The following is a 16,553-nucleotide window of genomic DNA, read 5'->3' on the forward strand; positions in this document are numbered from 1 at the left end:
CGAAACCCTGGGCTGCCAAAGTGGAGCGTGCGAACTTAACCACTCGGCTACGGTGCCGGCACTTGGACATAACTTTAAAGTTTATGTGTGTTCAAAATTGTTCCCGAATATTTGAAAAATAGTGGTCACCTCATCTTACCAGATAAACTTAACATAAACTATTATCTCAGGAAAAAACAAGCAGATCAGGAAGCAATAGATGGGTATTACTGTTTCAATGCAATTGGACAAGAATGATATCTGGCACAAATGAGCATCCATCTGGAAATAAGAATCCTACCCTCACACCACATAGAAAAAGTTTACTAAAGGATTATAGCACTAAATGGGAAAAATTTCAAAATTTAGCAGATGTTTATGGCTTGGGGATGGAGTTATCCTTAAGACTGAAAATACAAAAGCCAAATACAGAAAAAAATAGGTTTGACAATATAAAAACTTAAAATGTCTGCATGGCAAAAAACACCATAGTCTAAGGGCAAATGACAAACTGGGAAAGCCTTACCTATTGATAAGTAGACAAAAATTTATTCCACTAGCCATCAGAAGCATAGATTAAGACAGCAAACAAGGTAGGATGCCTTTTGCCAAATTTACAAAAATTGAAGCCAATGATTCCCTTGACTTCTGGCAAGGATACAGAGAAAACCAGCACTTTTGTACACTGCTGACATTGAGTCATCCGGCAGTACGCACCAGAACTTAAAACATACATACTCTTCGGAGAACCCAGTGTACCTAAAGAAAAGCATGGTATTTAATGATATTTAAATGGCATTGTCTGAAGGGGAAAAGAGAAAAAGCAATCTGAATATCAACAGGTGAATGGTTGAATATATTTTAGTATATCCATACTATGGAACGTAATGCTTAAATACAGGTAAGGCCTATACATTTTAAAAGGAATTGTACTGTACAGAATGATCCCATTTTTTAAAATCCCCATAACAATTTATATGCATGTCTGTTTATAGATGGCATGGATGGATACATCCCAAACTGCTGATATCCTTCCATAGGCGGGTTTGAGACAGCAGGAGAGTAAGGGGGAGGGGACTAATCTTTTCTAGATACTTTTGTGTTTGAGGATCCTGTTTTATGTTCTTAACCAATAAACAAAAAGAAAAACTAAACTAGGTTTAGAATATACATTAAAGTTCTTATTTTTTCAAGTGAAAAAGTTGATACTAGCTAAAGTTGATAATTAAGAAAGTGGTAAAATTAGCTTGCTTAGAATTATGGAAATAGGGCTGGCCTGGTGGCGCAGCAGTTACGTTCACGTGCTCCACTTTGGCGGCCTGGGGTTTGCCGGTGCGGATCCCAGGGGTGGGCCTATGCACTGCTTGGCAAGCCATGCTGTGGTAGCCGTCGCACATATAAAGTAGAGGAAGATGGGCACGCATATTAGCTCAGGACTAATCTTCCTCAAAAAAAAAAAAAAAAAAAAATTATGGAAGCAACCACCAGAAGAAACAGAAAACAGGGACTAGGGATGAGGTGGTAGACTTTTACTCCACTAGAATGAGGCAGCAGATTCTAAGACGTCTGGGCTTAAATGCGGTAAGGAAAGGTTTTAAATGCCTTCACAACTTCAGTAATTCGTATTAATAAGGTAAAAGCCAGGTACATACAATAATAACTAAGAACCATATAAGCAACAATTATAGATATTAGTTAGGTCCCAGGTAAACAAAGGTTTTTTTGTATTCCCCACTATACCTTTAAGACAACTTTTAAGTTACCCTAAAGTGCGAAGGAGCCACATTCAAATGAGTTAAGGTATAACAAGTAAAAAGGACCACAAACTTTATTAAAATAAGTACATGTGACATAGAATATGTACAGATGGCACATGGTGCCAATTTTATTTGCAGATACTATAGTACTCCAACTCAGCTCCCACGTTACACCTTCGCCACAGCCTTGGCTAACTCTTGAACCAGCGCAGAATTCAGCTGTGCTAGAGTGCTGATCTTAGCATGCTTAGAGGCGGCATACTTGTTCTTAATAGTCTGGAAGGGAAAAGCATAGTAATTAATGAAGAAAAACATCCTAAGATCCAATGGTACAGATATTAACTTAAAACATCAACTCCTTAAAAATAAGCTATGCATTTGTGGGCATGAAGTCTTAATTACTTTCACTTTTTTCCCAACACTCTACCGGGCTGCTGATTGACTTACCATGTGCTTTGTTAGCCCACGATTCACCATGACTATATTCTTAGCCAGGTGTTGCATAACAACAAGAAGAGACTCTTCAGTGTACGACAGGTAATGCTGGAGAGTTGGTGTCTATGACAGCAAAGGTTAATGTTAAAAAATGCTCATCAACAATGGTTTTCATAAAATTTCCAGATGTTATTCAAGTGTAAAGTAGGGAGATAGATACTGTTTGACTGATTATAATTAAATTTAAGATAAGCTTAAGACTCCTTTTTCCCCCGAGGTATTATTTCATGTTTCTCTAGAATCCTGTGCTTAAAGCTATTATACATTAACATGCTCAAACCTAATTACACTTTTGTAATTGCTACTTGTCCACCCCAAAGCTAGACTCCAAGTTCCTTGAGGCTGACTTTCTAATTCATAGTTCTATTTCTAGGGTAGCCCATGGCACAGAGAAGAAATATTTGTTGAAATCAATGAATATAAATGAACTTCCAGTACATCATTTGACCTATTTGAGCCTCTCCATCTGTAAGGAGTAGCAGCTGCTCCGCCTTTGAGTCTCAAAGGGATGAAGAAAGATGAAATTAGGTAATGAAATGGAAGCATTCTATGAAGACATTGCAAACGGGATATCATTTTTAATCATTCCCTCAACAGATTCCATATTTACGAATCATCTGAATTGCCCTTAATGAAAACAGTTCTGTCTTCAGGCAAATACTATTTACAATTTAAAAGCTTAGGGTAACCCAGGTCTGTGGGACAGAGCTTACCCATTCACCATTATCGAGAATTTTTAGTGCTAAGCAAAAAGCTCCTGCTGCAATCTGAGAAGGAGGAAAGTGCACCATATCGTAGTCCAACATAGTTAGTTCCATCAGGTATTTGGCCAAAGTATGTTGCTCAACATCAACCTGGAACAAAACCCACGGGTCACTGAGCTTCTGTCAGAGAATTCCACCTTGACAATAACCAGTATGCTCATAACCATAGTTACAAATGTTTGTCTATAAACTCTCAAATGCAATTGCTCATGGAAGGCCTCAATAATAATATACAGCCTGATTGGAAACAAAGAACATCTAACCACTTCCTTATGTACTTAAAGGTATAAAATATGTCAATTGAATTAGATCTGCTTGGTTAGCAGTATTCCCTAATGTACCACCATTATCAAAAGTTTCTCAAGAAATCTGTACCTCTCCAATCTTAGATGCTCTCCGAAGGAAATGCAGGGGCAGAGGGCGACCCAGGCCAAAATTTAAAGCTCTTAGAATCTTCATTTCCATCTGTCTGATTTGGTGCTTAGTGTAAGTGTTGTCAGTGACAAAGGCGAAGTCACCAATTTCTGGAGGGTACATTTCTTCATATTTGCTTGCAATAAACATGGCCGTGACACCAACCAGCTGCAGCATCTTCTTAGGCACACAATTATTCTGCAATGGAAAATTGCAACTGGATGAATAAATAATATATAATTGAAAAAGAAGACAAAGAGCTATGAATGAGAGGTAGGAAAGACATACTTCCATAACAAAATCTCCATTAATGATACCCTCAAGATAGATTTTAGCTGAAAAGTCTGTTTCTTATGACTATGCTAGGACCCTGGAAGGGAGAACCCTCAATTACTGAATTACTCACCTGCATGAAGCGATCAATAATGGACACAGTCATGTACATGGTCTCCTGCAGTAACCTGAATTTCATTTGAACCTGCACTAGCCAGTCAATTAGGATGGCTCTCATGTTTCCAGTGACTTCCCGACCCAGTAGGTATTTTGGTCTGACTGATTGCTCTTCCTGCCACAAAAAAAAAAGAAAGAATGCTGATTATCCTTATAAAGAAGATTCCATGTGACATTTCTGACTAGAAATATCCGTCACTACAGAATAGCTCTGGAACATTTAGAATCTCTTATACTTCTAAACTTTATTCATATGGTCACTACAAACAGCTCTATCACTGAAGAAGAAAGCAAACATCACAATGTGACAGGTATTTCCCATTGGCAAATCTTATTATGTTCAATTCACCATCAGTGCTACTGGCCCATACCCTGTACCCACCTCTTTCCAAATAAAGATGTCATACTATCATCTCAGATCTTTTCACGTAAGGCTAAACCAGAACCTGAGCTTTATTAAGTAGAGAAAAAAGCAGCTCCCAGATCAGCTGGAAGATATGTGCCACCACTCTCCTGCTCCAGGGTTTAAACCCCCAAAACATCATATACAGAGAAGAAGGAACCATCAAGGACCAGCACATACATCTGTTAAACCCAATCCTCCAAAGTTAGAACGCAAACTTTAAAAAGAGAGAAGAAACGCAAAGCAGGTCCTGGCAAAGAAGTCTTCTTGCAGGACAATCCTATAGAAAATGGAGATGCCCAAAAGAACCAGGCAAGAAACTGATATGATGATGCCAAAAGAAGTGAATGCATTATAAAACAACTGGGTAAATTTGGTTAACTGTATAGCTCATGTTGTTGGCAAACAGAATGCTTCCTTGTTTTAGGGGGAAAAGGCAAATGCCACTAATAGAAAGTTTCAGAAGTGGGATGAAATGGAAGAAAATTCCTCTTGGACACAAAAAACAATTTCCCTGCTATCACATGCACATCAGCCACATTGGCCCAAAATGCCTTGTGTTGGGGGTGGCTGTAGTTTTTCAGCATTTTCTCCATTACCAACCACCTCCTGCCTGATAGCTTCCTTCAACAGAGGGTTTAGGACTTACCAGCTCCCAAATGTGAGGAATATAAATATATCATTCAATCTGTGGGCTTTCCATTAGAAAGACCATGGTAGTGTCCACTCTCACTTTGGAATCTCCCCGTTCAAAATAGAAAATAAAGACTTCACTTGTTTATTTAGCAACGTTTTATTTTTGGAATTCTATGAAGGAGATTTTGAAAGTGAAATCTACTATTAAGAAATGATGCTCATATATATGGATGGCCAATAGGCACATGAAAAGATGTTCATCATCACTGATCATCAGGGAAATGCAAATCAAAACTACACTAAGATATCACCTTACACCCATTAGAATGACAAAAATAACCAAAAAGTAACAAATGTCGGAAAGGTTGTGGAGAAAAAGGAACCCTCATACACTGCTGGTGAGAATGCAAACTGGTGCAGCCACTATGGAAAACAGTATGGAGATGTCTCAAAAAATTAAAAATAGAAATACCATATGACCCAACCATCCCACTACTGGGTATCTATCCAAAGAGCTTGAAGTCAACAATTCCAAAAGTCCCATGCACCCCTATGTTCATTGCAGCATTATTTACAATAGCCAAGATGTGGAAGCAACCTAAGTGCCCATCAACAGATGATTGGATAAAGAAGATATGAGATATATATTTTTTTTATATATATATATACACACACATACACACACACACACACACACACACACACACAATGGAATACTACTCAGCTGTAAAAAAGAACAAAATCGTCCTATTTGCAACAACATGGATGGACCTTGAGGGAATTATGTTAAGTGAAATAAGCCAGACAGAGAAGGACAATCTCTGTATGACTCCACTCATATGAGGAATTTAAACATGTAGACAAAGAAAACAGATTAGTGGCTACCAGGGAAAAGGGGGCGGGGGGGTGGGGGGTGGGCACAAAGGGTGAAGGGGTGCACCTACAACACGACTGACAAACAATAATGTACAACTGAAATTTCACAAGATTGTAACCTATCATTAACTCAATAAAAATTAACAAAAGAAATGCTGCTCATGTCCTGCTTGAACTATTATAAACTGTTAACTGAAATATCTTTAATAAAGCTAGATGCAGTTTAGAAAAAACAAAGACTCTAATAATACTGACCTCAAGTTGTCTCAGATAAGCATAGATGTCTTTCACATATTCACTACAAAGGTTTGGATCAGCTCCATCTTCTGCATCCACATCATTCACTGCAAGAATTACGTCAGAGAAGGCCTGACACAGATATTCTTCTGCAGGGGCACATCCAGATGTTTCCATTGGGCTTGGAGAGGGAGTATCAACCTTCAAACAGAGAGACCTTTTGAAATAATAGCAAAGAGGAGCATCCAATCTGGGCATGAAGGTCCGATTATTGGTACCGACTCAAGAGACCATCTGCCGAACAGACATACAATTCATTTCCTTAAAGGAAAAGGATCTTCTTTTCAAATTTATTCTATTTCTCTTTAGGAAGTGATTAATATGAAACATGCCAACTTAGACTAAGCCAATTTGAAGAGAGCAGAACCTAAACGCTAACAGATAAAACAGAGAAGCAAATTCATATCCTAGACTTTCTTTCAAAGGAAACTGATAAGCAATGAATCTGTTTATTAGCGCCATGGGAAGTTAACCCAAATAAATGACATCAGTCTTTTGTCTTTCTGTCAAAATATGGACTGCTTCTCACTGCTTAGGAGAACAGAAGTTCTGTCTTGACTACTAAGGATTAACTGACATCATTATCATTAACTATTTCAAGCATTTATTGAACACTTTCTTCAAGTCAAGCTCTGTGCTAGGCACTGGCTTTATGGTGTCCTCCAGTGGCTTTGAATTGGGAAGAGATGAGCAAATGTAGTAAGGAGATTGATTCTAAGAACAAGGGTGGGGTTGGGGGAAGTTAGGGAATGCTTTAGGAGTTGATGCTTGAGCTGTTTTGAAGGATGAAAATGTCATTAGCTAAAAGAAACAGAAGGTGGGAAAGCAAAGGCAAGAAGCAGCATGGGATTTTCTAGGAAACCTTAGTTGGTTTGGAATGGGAAATTAAAGACTGCGCATGCTACAGGTTTCCTGTGCTATGTCCCAAAAGTCAATACTAAAGCAATAGCCTCAAAAAGTTTTTTTAATGATTGGCACCTGAGCTAACAACTGTTGCCAATCTTCCTATTTTTTTTTTTCTTTCTTCTTCTTCCTAAAGCCACCCAGTACATAGTTGTATATTCTAGTTGTGAGTGCCTCTGGTTGTGCTGTGTGGGACACTGCCTCAGCATGGCCTGATGAGCGGTGCCATGTCTGCGCCCAGGATCCAAACCGGCGAAACCCTGGGCCGCCCAAGCGGAGCGCATAAACTTAACCACTCAACCACGGGGTCGGTCCCTAGACTCAAAAAGTTTTAACTAAGTTTTTAAAATTAGAGCTTCAGAATGTAGTTCATTGCAACTTCAGCAAAGTAGCCTCTTTTAGATGGTCTGCTTTTCCTTCACAGAAATAGATACATTTACACACCTGATAGTTAATAAAAAGTTCTTGGTTTTTGAGGCTACACATTAACTCATCTTCTTACCTCCTCTCTGAAGAGCTACACTTTCTTTCTGCTTTACACCTTTATATACTCCAATGTTACAGGCTTATTAATTATCCAGTGGCCATATTAGGGAGTTAAAAAGAAAAGATTCAAGAGAATAATTTGTGTTTCAGTTAACAAATTCTGGTCAGAGATGGCTTGTACCAAAGACAGCAAAATCTCTGGTCCAGGCAGCTGCTACTCAATACTGGTAACAAAAGAGGAGCAGTAGAATAAAACGATTAAAAGCACAAGTTCTGCCGTGAGACAGCCAGGTTTTGAATCCAATATGTGCCACTGATTAGATGTGTGACTCTAGAAAAGACACATACTTTTCTAAACCATTATCTATTATCTAAATAAGTAGAGGTAATAAGATTATGTTAATACATGTAAAGTGCTTAGCAGAAACTACCTCCTGCTAAGCCCTGGATAAATGTTACTATTATTACTATTTATCTAAATGATATCCCATTCATTAGTAAAACGAGGGGAAAGACACAATCAACAGATTCTAAAATAGCACAAGTTTACCAAAATAGGCTCAGGAGACAGTTTTTCTTCTTTAACAGGCTCAGGTTCTGGTTGTGGCTCTGGCTCCAGCACGGGCGCCTTTTCCAGAGGTTTTGGTAGTTTTTTAGCAATAACTTTTCCAGCAGTTAAAGTTTTTGCTTCCTGTGGATGAAAGGGAGAAAATGGAATGTTTCTCTAAGAGTCACAGAAGGTGGCCTCTTACAGGAAAGAAGCTGCATCGGGAAGATAGGTACCTTTTTCAGAGGCAGCTTGGCCTGTGGCTGTTCACTGACTTTGTTACCGATGTCTCCAAGAGCTGTTCTTGGCCTCAGCCCGGGCTTGGAGGCTGCAGCAGTGGCCACAGGCACGCGCTTGGCGCCTGTCATACTGACCTTTGCCTTATTTTCAGTATTAATTTTCGTGTTCTGAAAGGAGCAAGACCACTTTGAGAGCTGGCCCAGCCAGGTTAGAGTAAGTCAAGGGTTAATTAAGGGGGAACGAGGGAGAGGCTCTCAGGAGGAAAGGCGGCTGTAAATGGGTCCAAAGGAAACCCACTGGGTCTACGCCATGGCTGTGAAAGGCGGCTTCCTCCCAGAACCTCTTGCGCCCATCGAGGTTTAGTCCCCGCCCGCCCTAAAATACTACTAATTTACACTTGAAAGGAAACCGAAAAGCCTTCAATTGCAGGCAACTTCTCTGCGGAAAGAGGGTCACGCAGTCGGTGGGAGCCCCCGCAGGGACCCTGGCTCTCCATCAACCCTCCACTCGCCCCCTCAACGTGTATCCAAGCCCCGTCCAGTTCTCTTCCTCACCTTTCCCCGTCCGTCCGACCCCCAAACTCCCCCGACATGCCAGGGGCCCACCGACCCCCCCCCCCCGCCCACCTTCCCCCCCAAATCGCTGCTCGGGTCCGCTCCCGCCGAGGGTGGGGAGGGCCTCCGGAAGGCGAGAAGACACACAGCGGGCGAGTAAGGCCGCGTTTGTTCACCGTCCGCAGCAGCTCACCCTGGTGACCCGGAGCGCCATGGCCTCCTCTTCACCAGGCAGCAGCTCAGTGGGGAGAAGCAGAGCAAGGGAGCCCCCGACGAGCCCGGACCTGCACCCACCGCCGACCAACAGCCGTTCCTCCGCAACACGCCGGGAGGAGCCGGGCTGGCCCAGGTTTAAACCCCGCGCCGCTCCCTCCTTATTGGGCTGTTCGTGGCACTCGCTCCCTCCCCATTGGCGGCTGCGGGTTCCTGCGAGAATGCGTTTCCATGGAGATCCCGCGATGTTGTTCGAGGGGGGCGGAGCCAGAGCGAGGCTGTGGTCCCAGGGAGCCCGCCAGGCCCTCACGTGGTCTGGTTCCGCGCCTGCGCTTCTGGGCAGCTGCCGCTGCTGCCTGGAGAGGCTGTAGGTGTGTCGCCCACCTGGAGAGGCAAGTTTGTGTGCCCCGGAGGTAGCCAAGCGCACGGCCTTGTATCTCGGAAGAGTGACAGTGGAGCAGTGGCAGTTTGAGAAAATGAGAAGCTGTAGGGCTCTAGTCCTACGTATTGTTACACACTTTCCTTTTCTACAGAGGAGAGGCTTTTATATACTACCCTCTTTGGTTTGATCATTCCAGCACTCTAGGGTGGAGGAACTGAAGCTCAGAGAGGCTTTGGGTGGCTTTCCCCAAATCATAAATTAGTAACACAGGGACTGAACGTAGGGTTTTTTCTTCTTTTATTGGATCTGTGATGTTTCCACAACACTAATTGTCTCAAGAATATTGTCAGCTTCTTAACCTGCCAGATTACTTTCAAATTGTTTCCCAAAGCCAATCTTCTTGTTTGAAAATAATTTCGAACTTAGAAAAGGTGGAAACAAAAATATTGCAAGGAACACATGTATAACCTTTACCCAGATTCAGCTATTCCTACGCTTAGCTCATTTGCTTTGTTATTTACTTAATCTCTCTTTCTATATATAGATTTATGTATAACTATATAAAATTTTTTTCTGAAACTTGGAGGGTAAGTTATATATATCATGGCCCTTTATCCCTCACTTCTTCAGTATGTATTTCCTAAGCAAAAGGAATATTCTCTTACATAACCACAATAAAGTTATCAACTTCATAAATTTAGTTTATTACAGTATTTTATTCAACCTAGTTTATATTCCAGTTTTGTCAGTTGACATAATAATGTCCTTTATCACTTTTTCCCTCCTCCAGTACAGGATCTATTCTAGGATCAGGTATTGCATTTAGTTTCCTTTAATCTGAAACAGTTTCTACAGTTTTTCTTTGTCTTTTATAACACTGATTTTTTTTTTGAAAGATTTTATTTTTTTCCTTTTTCTCCCCAAAGCCCCCCGGTACATAGCTGTATATTCTTCGTTGTGGGTCCTTCTAGTTGTGGCATGCAGGATGCTGCCTCAGCGTGGCCTGATGAGCAGTGCCATGTCCGTGCCCAGGATTCAAACCAACGAAACACTGGGCCGCCTGCAGCGGAGCATGCGAACTTAACCACTCAGCCACAGGGCCAGCCCCTGTAACACTGATGTTTTTGAAGAATACAGTACTGCTTGCCACTTTTTGAAAAATAGAACTTTCTTATTTTTGTGTTTGTCTCGTGGTTCCTTTTGAGTTAAATCTAGGTTATGCATTCTTTTTTTTTTTTTTTTTTGGTGAGGAAGATGGTCCCTGAGCTAACATCTGTGCCAGTCTTCCTCTATTTTGTATGTGTGATGCCACCACAGCATGGCTTGATGAGCAGTGTGTAGGTCCGCACCTGAGATCTGAACCTGTGAACCCCGGGTCGCTGAAGCGGAGCACACAAACCTAACCACTGTGCCACCAGGCCAGCCCCAAATTAAGGTTATGCATTCTTGACCTCATAGGTGATGTCATGTTCTTTTCAGGGGATCACCCCTGCAGACACATGATGTTCATCTGTTTGCCATAAGTGACGTTAATTTTGATCACTTGGTTAGGGTGTTGCTTGGTTTCTCTACTGTACATTTACTGTTTGTTTGTTTTACCTTGTAACTAATAAAGTATCTGTGGGAAGAGCTTTAAAACCATGATCCTCATCAGTTTTCACCTTAGATTTCACATCCCCTCACAGCAGCACCTCCTTAGAAACTTGAAACTCTTGTTTCATTGCCATGGGCTCTATCTAGCTGAAGCTGGTTAAAAAAACCTAAATTTTGACTGACCCTAGGATACCAGGCCTTGACTAGACCTAAATGAAGACCCTCCCCGACCGTTGCACAGTGGAACTTCTTTTAACCCAGTAGTTCTCAACTGGGGAACATTTTATCCCACAAGGGACATTTGGCAACATCTGGAGACACTTGTGGTTGTCATAATTGGAAGAGTGCTACTGGCATCTAGGGGGTAGAGATCAGAGATGCTGCTAAACATCCTACAATGCACAAGATAACACCCACCCACCAAACACACACACAGTTATCCAGCCCAAAATGTCCATAGCCCAAGAGTGCTAAGCCTGAGAAATCTTGCCAACTATGTATATAGCGATGGACTCATTTCTGTTCAGAATGCTAGTTTTCAATGTTTAATTAGCGTAAGTACCATGGTTCACCTCCTTTATTTATAACACTTAAAAATTTCTGACTTTTGTGCTCAGTGAACTACTCCATGTTCTCTCCCCTGGCCAAGTTAACAGTACCAACAGCATACCAGGCACTGTTCCAGGTGCTAGGAATATACCTGTGAACAAAGCAGAGGAGATCCCTGCTCTCATAAAACTTAAATTCCAGTAGGAAAGACAGCGAGAGAGACACTAAACAAGTAAATATGTAAGTAAAGTGGAAAAATAATCCCATAGTAATAACTGCTAGGCAGAGAATGAAAAGAGAGTGATGAAAACAGAGTGACTTGGTAGCTATCTTGGACTTGGTGGTCAGGGATGGTCTGAGAAGGTGACATTTAAATTGAGGCTTAAATGACGAGAAGGAGACCATTTCAGGTAGAAGAACTAGCCTGTGAAAACCCAGTGATAGGAATGGGCTCGTCATGTTCAGAAGAGCTAGTGTGGCTAGAGTGTGGGGCTGAGGGGGTAGGGGGTGGGATGGGAGCCAAGCAGAGATGAGATTAAAGAGATTGGAAATGGTAAAATTATACAAGTCCTTGTAAACCAAGATAAGGAGTCTGGGGTATAATAAGTGCAGAGGAAGCCATGTTGGAGGGTTTTAAGCCAAGGTGTGGCATAATCTGTCTTTCAAAAAGATTACCTTAATCATTGTGGAGAGAATGTATTTAGGTGGGGAGGAGACAGGGGAAATAGGAGAAGAAGAGAAGCAAGGGGAGCCATTAACAGGCTATTCTAAGAGGCCAGGCAAAAGATGATGCCGTGGATGGTACTTGTAGTGCTAGACAGGAAAGGATGGGTTCTGGATATATGTTGGAGGTAGACTTGGTGGGTCTTGATGGCGTGCATGCTTGGAGTAAGAGAAAAAAGAATCAAGGATGACTCATAAGTTTTGGCTTGAGAAACTGAAGCAGAAGAGACTAAGAGATAAGCAGCTTTTAGAGGGTAGCAGGTTTTGGATAGGAGATCATGAATTCTGCTACATTTGGAATGCTTAAAGATACACAAGAGGAGAGGTCCACTAGGCAGAGGTCAGGTGAGAGGCAAAGCCTCCTTTGGTTATAGATAGTATTTAAACCCTCACACACATGAGGTCATCTAGAGAAGGAACTTAAAGAAGAGTAGATACCCAGGAGCAACCCCTGGGGCCCTTCATATTTAAATATTGTGCAGAGTGGGAGAAGCCAGTTAAGAAAATTGGGCAAGAACACCAGAGAGGTAGGAGGCCAAATAGTGGTATCTAGAAAAGAGAAGGCAGTGTTTCAGAGAGGGAATAATGGTTTAACATGGCTGATTGAATATACACATTTATCTCTCTGTTTTTTCCTGAAGACAGTAAAGGGATTTTTAAAAAATGCAAAACTCTCAAGGATGGGCAAGGAGACAATAATGACAACGTTTAGGAAGCAGGAAAGCACATTGAAGAATGGTAATAGAAGTACCAGGCAGCCCAAGAAAGTTGAAATCTAAGCTGGCAGTGGAAAGGCAGGAAGCGAACTGATTCCCGCTACAGCCTCCAGCAAATCTCAGGAATTGGAGGCCCCAGGAGACTATGAAATTGGTGGTGTAGGTGGAGCTGAAAACAGGATCAGTTGATTCCCTCCTGCACATCTGAACGCAGTGAGAGTGCAGCCTCTTCCCGGTTGGCAGATGACTGGAGGTTTATTTTATGTTCTGGAGAGGCCAAACTGAAAGAACTCTGGAGTTCAAATGGAGTAAAAGTCTTCATACCAAATGGTGAGACCTCCAGTTCCCTTCTTCCACTCAGTCCCTGAAATCCCGGCAGCTGAACATGTACCCTCCTAAATGAGATAAGAGCATGCTTCTCTGGGGGAATGGATCAGCCCAAGAGAAAAGTCTTTAAGACTTTTTTAAAGTATTTTTAAAATACTGATAGTTAGGGTGTGCAATGAAATAGCTGGGTTACCCTTAAAATCACGCTCTCTACTTGACATACTTACATTCTGACACAGAGCTTCTAATCAATGTTTTAATGTCTTACTCTTAACTATTAATAGCCATCCAAGGAGCACCAGACATTTGAGGAAATCCTCCAACTTGAAAGAAAAAGACCAAAACAAACATAAAAACAAACTCCAAGGGAACAGGCAATTCTAGGAGTAGAAAGCTAAGAAATAAAAATGTTAACCATCTATATCATCAGAGAAATGAAAGATAGTAATGCACCAGAAGCAAGTTTAAAAAAGAACTCTGGGAAATTAAAAATATGAGAGTAAAAATTAAAAATGCAACAGCAGCATGCCAACCATGTGCCCGAGTGGTTAAATTTCCATGCCCTCTGCTTTGGCGGCCTGGGTTCATGGGTTCAGATGCTGGGTACAGACCTACTACACTCATCAGCCAAGTGTGAGGCATCCCACATACAAAATAGAGGAAGACTGGCACGGATGGTAACTCAGGGCTAATCTTCCTTACCCAAATAAATAAATAAATAAATAAACAAATAAAAATGCAATAGCAGGTTTGGAAGAGAAAGTCAAGGAAATTTCCCAGAAAAAAAAAGCAGAGATGAACTATAGAAAAGATAAGAATATTAGAGGATCAACAAGGTCTGACATACCACTAATAGGGGTTTGAGAAAAAATGACCAGAGAAAATTCAGGGAGAAGATGATCAAAGAAATAATACAAGAAAAACTCCCAGAACTGAACAACATGAGTTTCTTGAATCCATCTCTGAGTGCCCTGCACAAGTGAACAAAGGACTCATGCCATGGCACATTGTGCTGGCGTATAACATTAAGAATAATGGGAAGACCCTAAAAGGAAACAAAATCAGACAGCATATAAAGGATCCAGAATCAGAATGGAATTGGACTTTCAACAGCAGTGTTGAAAGCTAGAACATTCTGAGGGAAAATGATTTTCAATTTATAATTCTGTACCAAGCCAAGCCATCAAACAACCATGAGCTGGAATAAATGCATTTTCAGGTTTACAAAGTCTAAAAAATTATCTCCCATGTGCTCTTTCTTAGGAAGTCATCACAGTGTGTAGTCTCCCAAAACAAGAATGAAAAAGAAAAAAGAGGAAGATGTAGGATCTAAGAAACAGTAGTTCCAACACAGCAGAGGGGCAAAGGAAATTCTCAAGACTTGGATGATCCTAGGCTGGCACTTTTCAGTAGGACTAGAGAGCCATCAGTGCACGCTGGAGTAGAATGACAGGGATGGTGGGCTCTAAGTGGGACATCTCCAAGTGGAAAAATGAAGTTGATAAATTACCTGATGCATTTGAATGTGCTGAGGAGAGATTTACGCTTCTGGTAGAGTTGGAGAAAAATTAGTGACAGGTATAGACAGGTAAAAGTAGGCAAGTGAAAATAAGGTAATATTAGATCTGGAACAAACTAGAAGTTGTTAAAAGAAAAAACGGAAATGTAATCACAATAGGGTACATGGGGCACTATGGTAAATCATACAGTCGTAGTAATGGAAACACTGAATATTGATTTAATGAAAAATTATGATTCAACTGTATTGGGAGGTTGGGGGAGAAAGAGTGACGTGCATGATTGTGCATGTGTGCTGGTGGTGGCATAAAAGAGCGAAACCCTTGGTGGATAATTTTTAAAACTGTATAACCAAAAAATAGTAGTATAAGGACATTATTGAGAATTATGACTATAAACAGCAAATCACACAGAATAGAATGGAAAATGGTTAAAAGAATAGAAATGGTTCCTTTTAGAGAGCAAGAATGTGCTGCTGATCAGGGGTGTGCTGATTTTAAGTTTTAAAGAACTATCTGACTTAAAACTGCACATATGTAACTGAAGAAAATTAAGTTAAAGACAGCAGTGATTAATTGTGTTGACTGAAAATCAGGGACATTCACACTAAATGGAATAGAAACAGGAGTTGAAAAAGAAGACTCAGGATATATAGAAATATCGTATATTTAGAAATAACTTCTTCAGTTATATACACTGACTGTCCCATTTGTAAAGCTGATATATACTTGAACCTCTTACCTCTGTTCCTTGAATTGTTGATATTAGTTTTGCCATTTTTTTAGGTTTTAGATGCGACATCTAACAGTCAAGGAAGTTATACCATAAAGAGTGAATCCTCCTCCACAAACAAAAATGATTAAAAAGTTCTTGGATATCCTTTAAGAACATCCTATGCATATAGAAGAGTACATAGATTTTAAAAGAATCTTTAAATATTTTTCTTTTTTTGGTGAGGATGACTGGCCCTGAGCTAACATCTGTTGTCAATCCTCCTCTTTTTGCTTGAGGAATATTGTCATTGAGCTAACATCCATGCTAGTCTTCCTCTGTTTTGTATGTGGGACACCACCACAGCATGGCTTGATGAGTGGTGTGTAGGTCTGCATGTGGCACCCAAACCTACAAATCAGAACTCATGAACTTAACCACTATGCCACTGGGCAGGCCTCTAAATCTTTTTTTTTAACTATGAATAAATCAAGTTATTCAATCAATAGGTACTGTTTGAGCTTTAACTATGTTTTACACACTGTGCCTAAGGATATCTGCTTTTAAGGTGCTCACATTCTTACAGATATAAATTATTACAATATGATAGCAATAGACAGGGTTCCCTTTTCGCATCAGCCCCTTATTTTCCTCCCTTTTTCATCTCTCATGAACAGCGGCATATTGGTTAAGGGGACAAAGGTCATTGTTAGCATTATAACTCTATTATAAGGACTTTTTTTGCAGGTGATAAGAACTCAACTCCAATTGGCCTAAGTAACAAAGGAAATTTATTGGCTCTCAACACTGACAAGTCCAAGGAGTACATAGCTTGAGGCATAGTTGACTCCAGCTCTCAACAGAGCCTCTCTCCATCTCTTCTTGTGCTTTCCTCTCTGAAATTTAAGACTCTTTAAAACTTTAGAGAAAAAATCAAGTAACAGAATACTGTATTGAGAGAGCTAGAATCTTCAAGATGCCTCTGCTCCTGATGCAGGCTCAGTGGGCCAAGGAGTCGAA

General features: G+C 40.8%; 1 protein-coding gene across 1 annotated transcript; it reads right to left on the reverse strand.

Annotated features, from left to right (window-relative positions):
* Positions 1-1,789: 1,789 nt before the first annotated feature.
* On the reverse strand, positions 1,790-9,237 carry CCNB1 (cyclin B1). The gene is made up of 9 exons (XM_070586837.1): positions 8,995-9,237; positions 8,244-8,414; positions 8,011-8,151; positions 6,030-6,212; positions 3,816-3,974; positions 3,371-3,607; positions 2,945-3,085; positions 2,184-2,294; positions 1,790-2,012 (listed from the first exon to the last, which is right to left on the reverse strand). The coding sequence occupies exons 1-9, from the start codon at positions 9,013-9,015 to the stop codon at positions 1,905-1,907; spliced, it is 1,272 nt and encodes a 423-aa protein (XP_070442938.1). The 5' UTR covers positions 9,016-9,237; the 3' UTR covers positions 1,790-1,904.
* Positions 9,238-16,553: the final 7,316 nt, after the last annotated feature.

Source organism: Equus przewalskii, chromosome 20, assembly GCF_037783145.1.
Source record: "Equus przewalskii isolate Varuska chromosome 20, EquPr2, whole genome shotgun sequence".
NCBI lineage: Eukaryota > Metazoa > Chordata > Mammalia > Perissodactyla > Equidae > Equus > Equus przewalskii.

Bases quoted from the DNA above. Each gene is read 5' to 3' on its own strand.
- CCNB1 (XM_070586837.1), bottom strand. From the start codon at position 9,015: ATGGCGCTCCGGGTCACCAGG. The intron at 8,415-8,994 runs GTGAGCTGCTGC...TGCTCCTTTCAG, and splicing joins TGGCGCTCCGGGTCACCAGG to AACACGAAAATTAATACTGA. The intron at 6,213-8,010 runs GTAAACTTGTGC...CTCTGTTTGAAG, and splicing joins TGTCTCCTGAGCCTATTTTG to GTTGATACTCCCTCTCCAAG.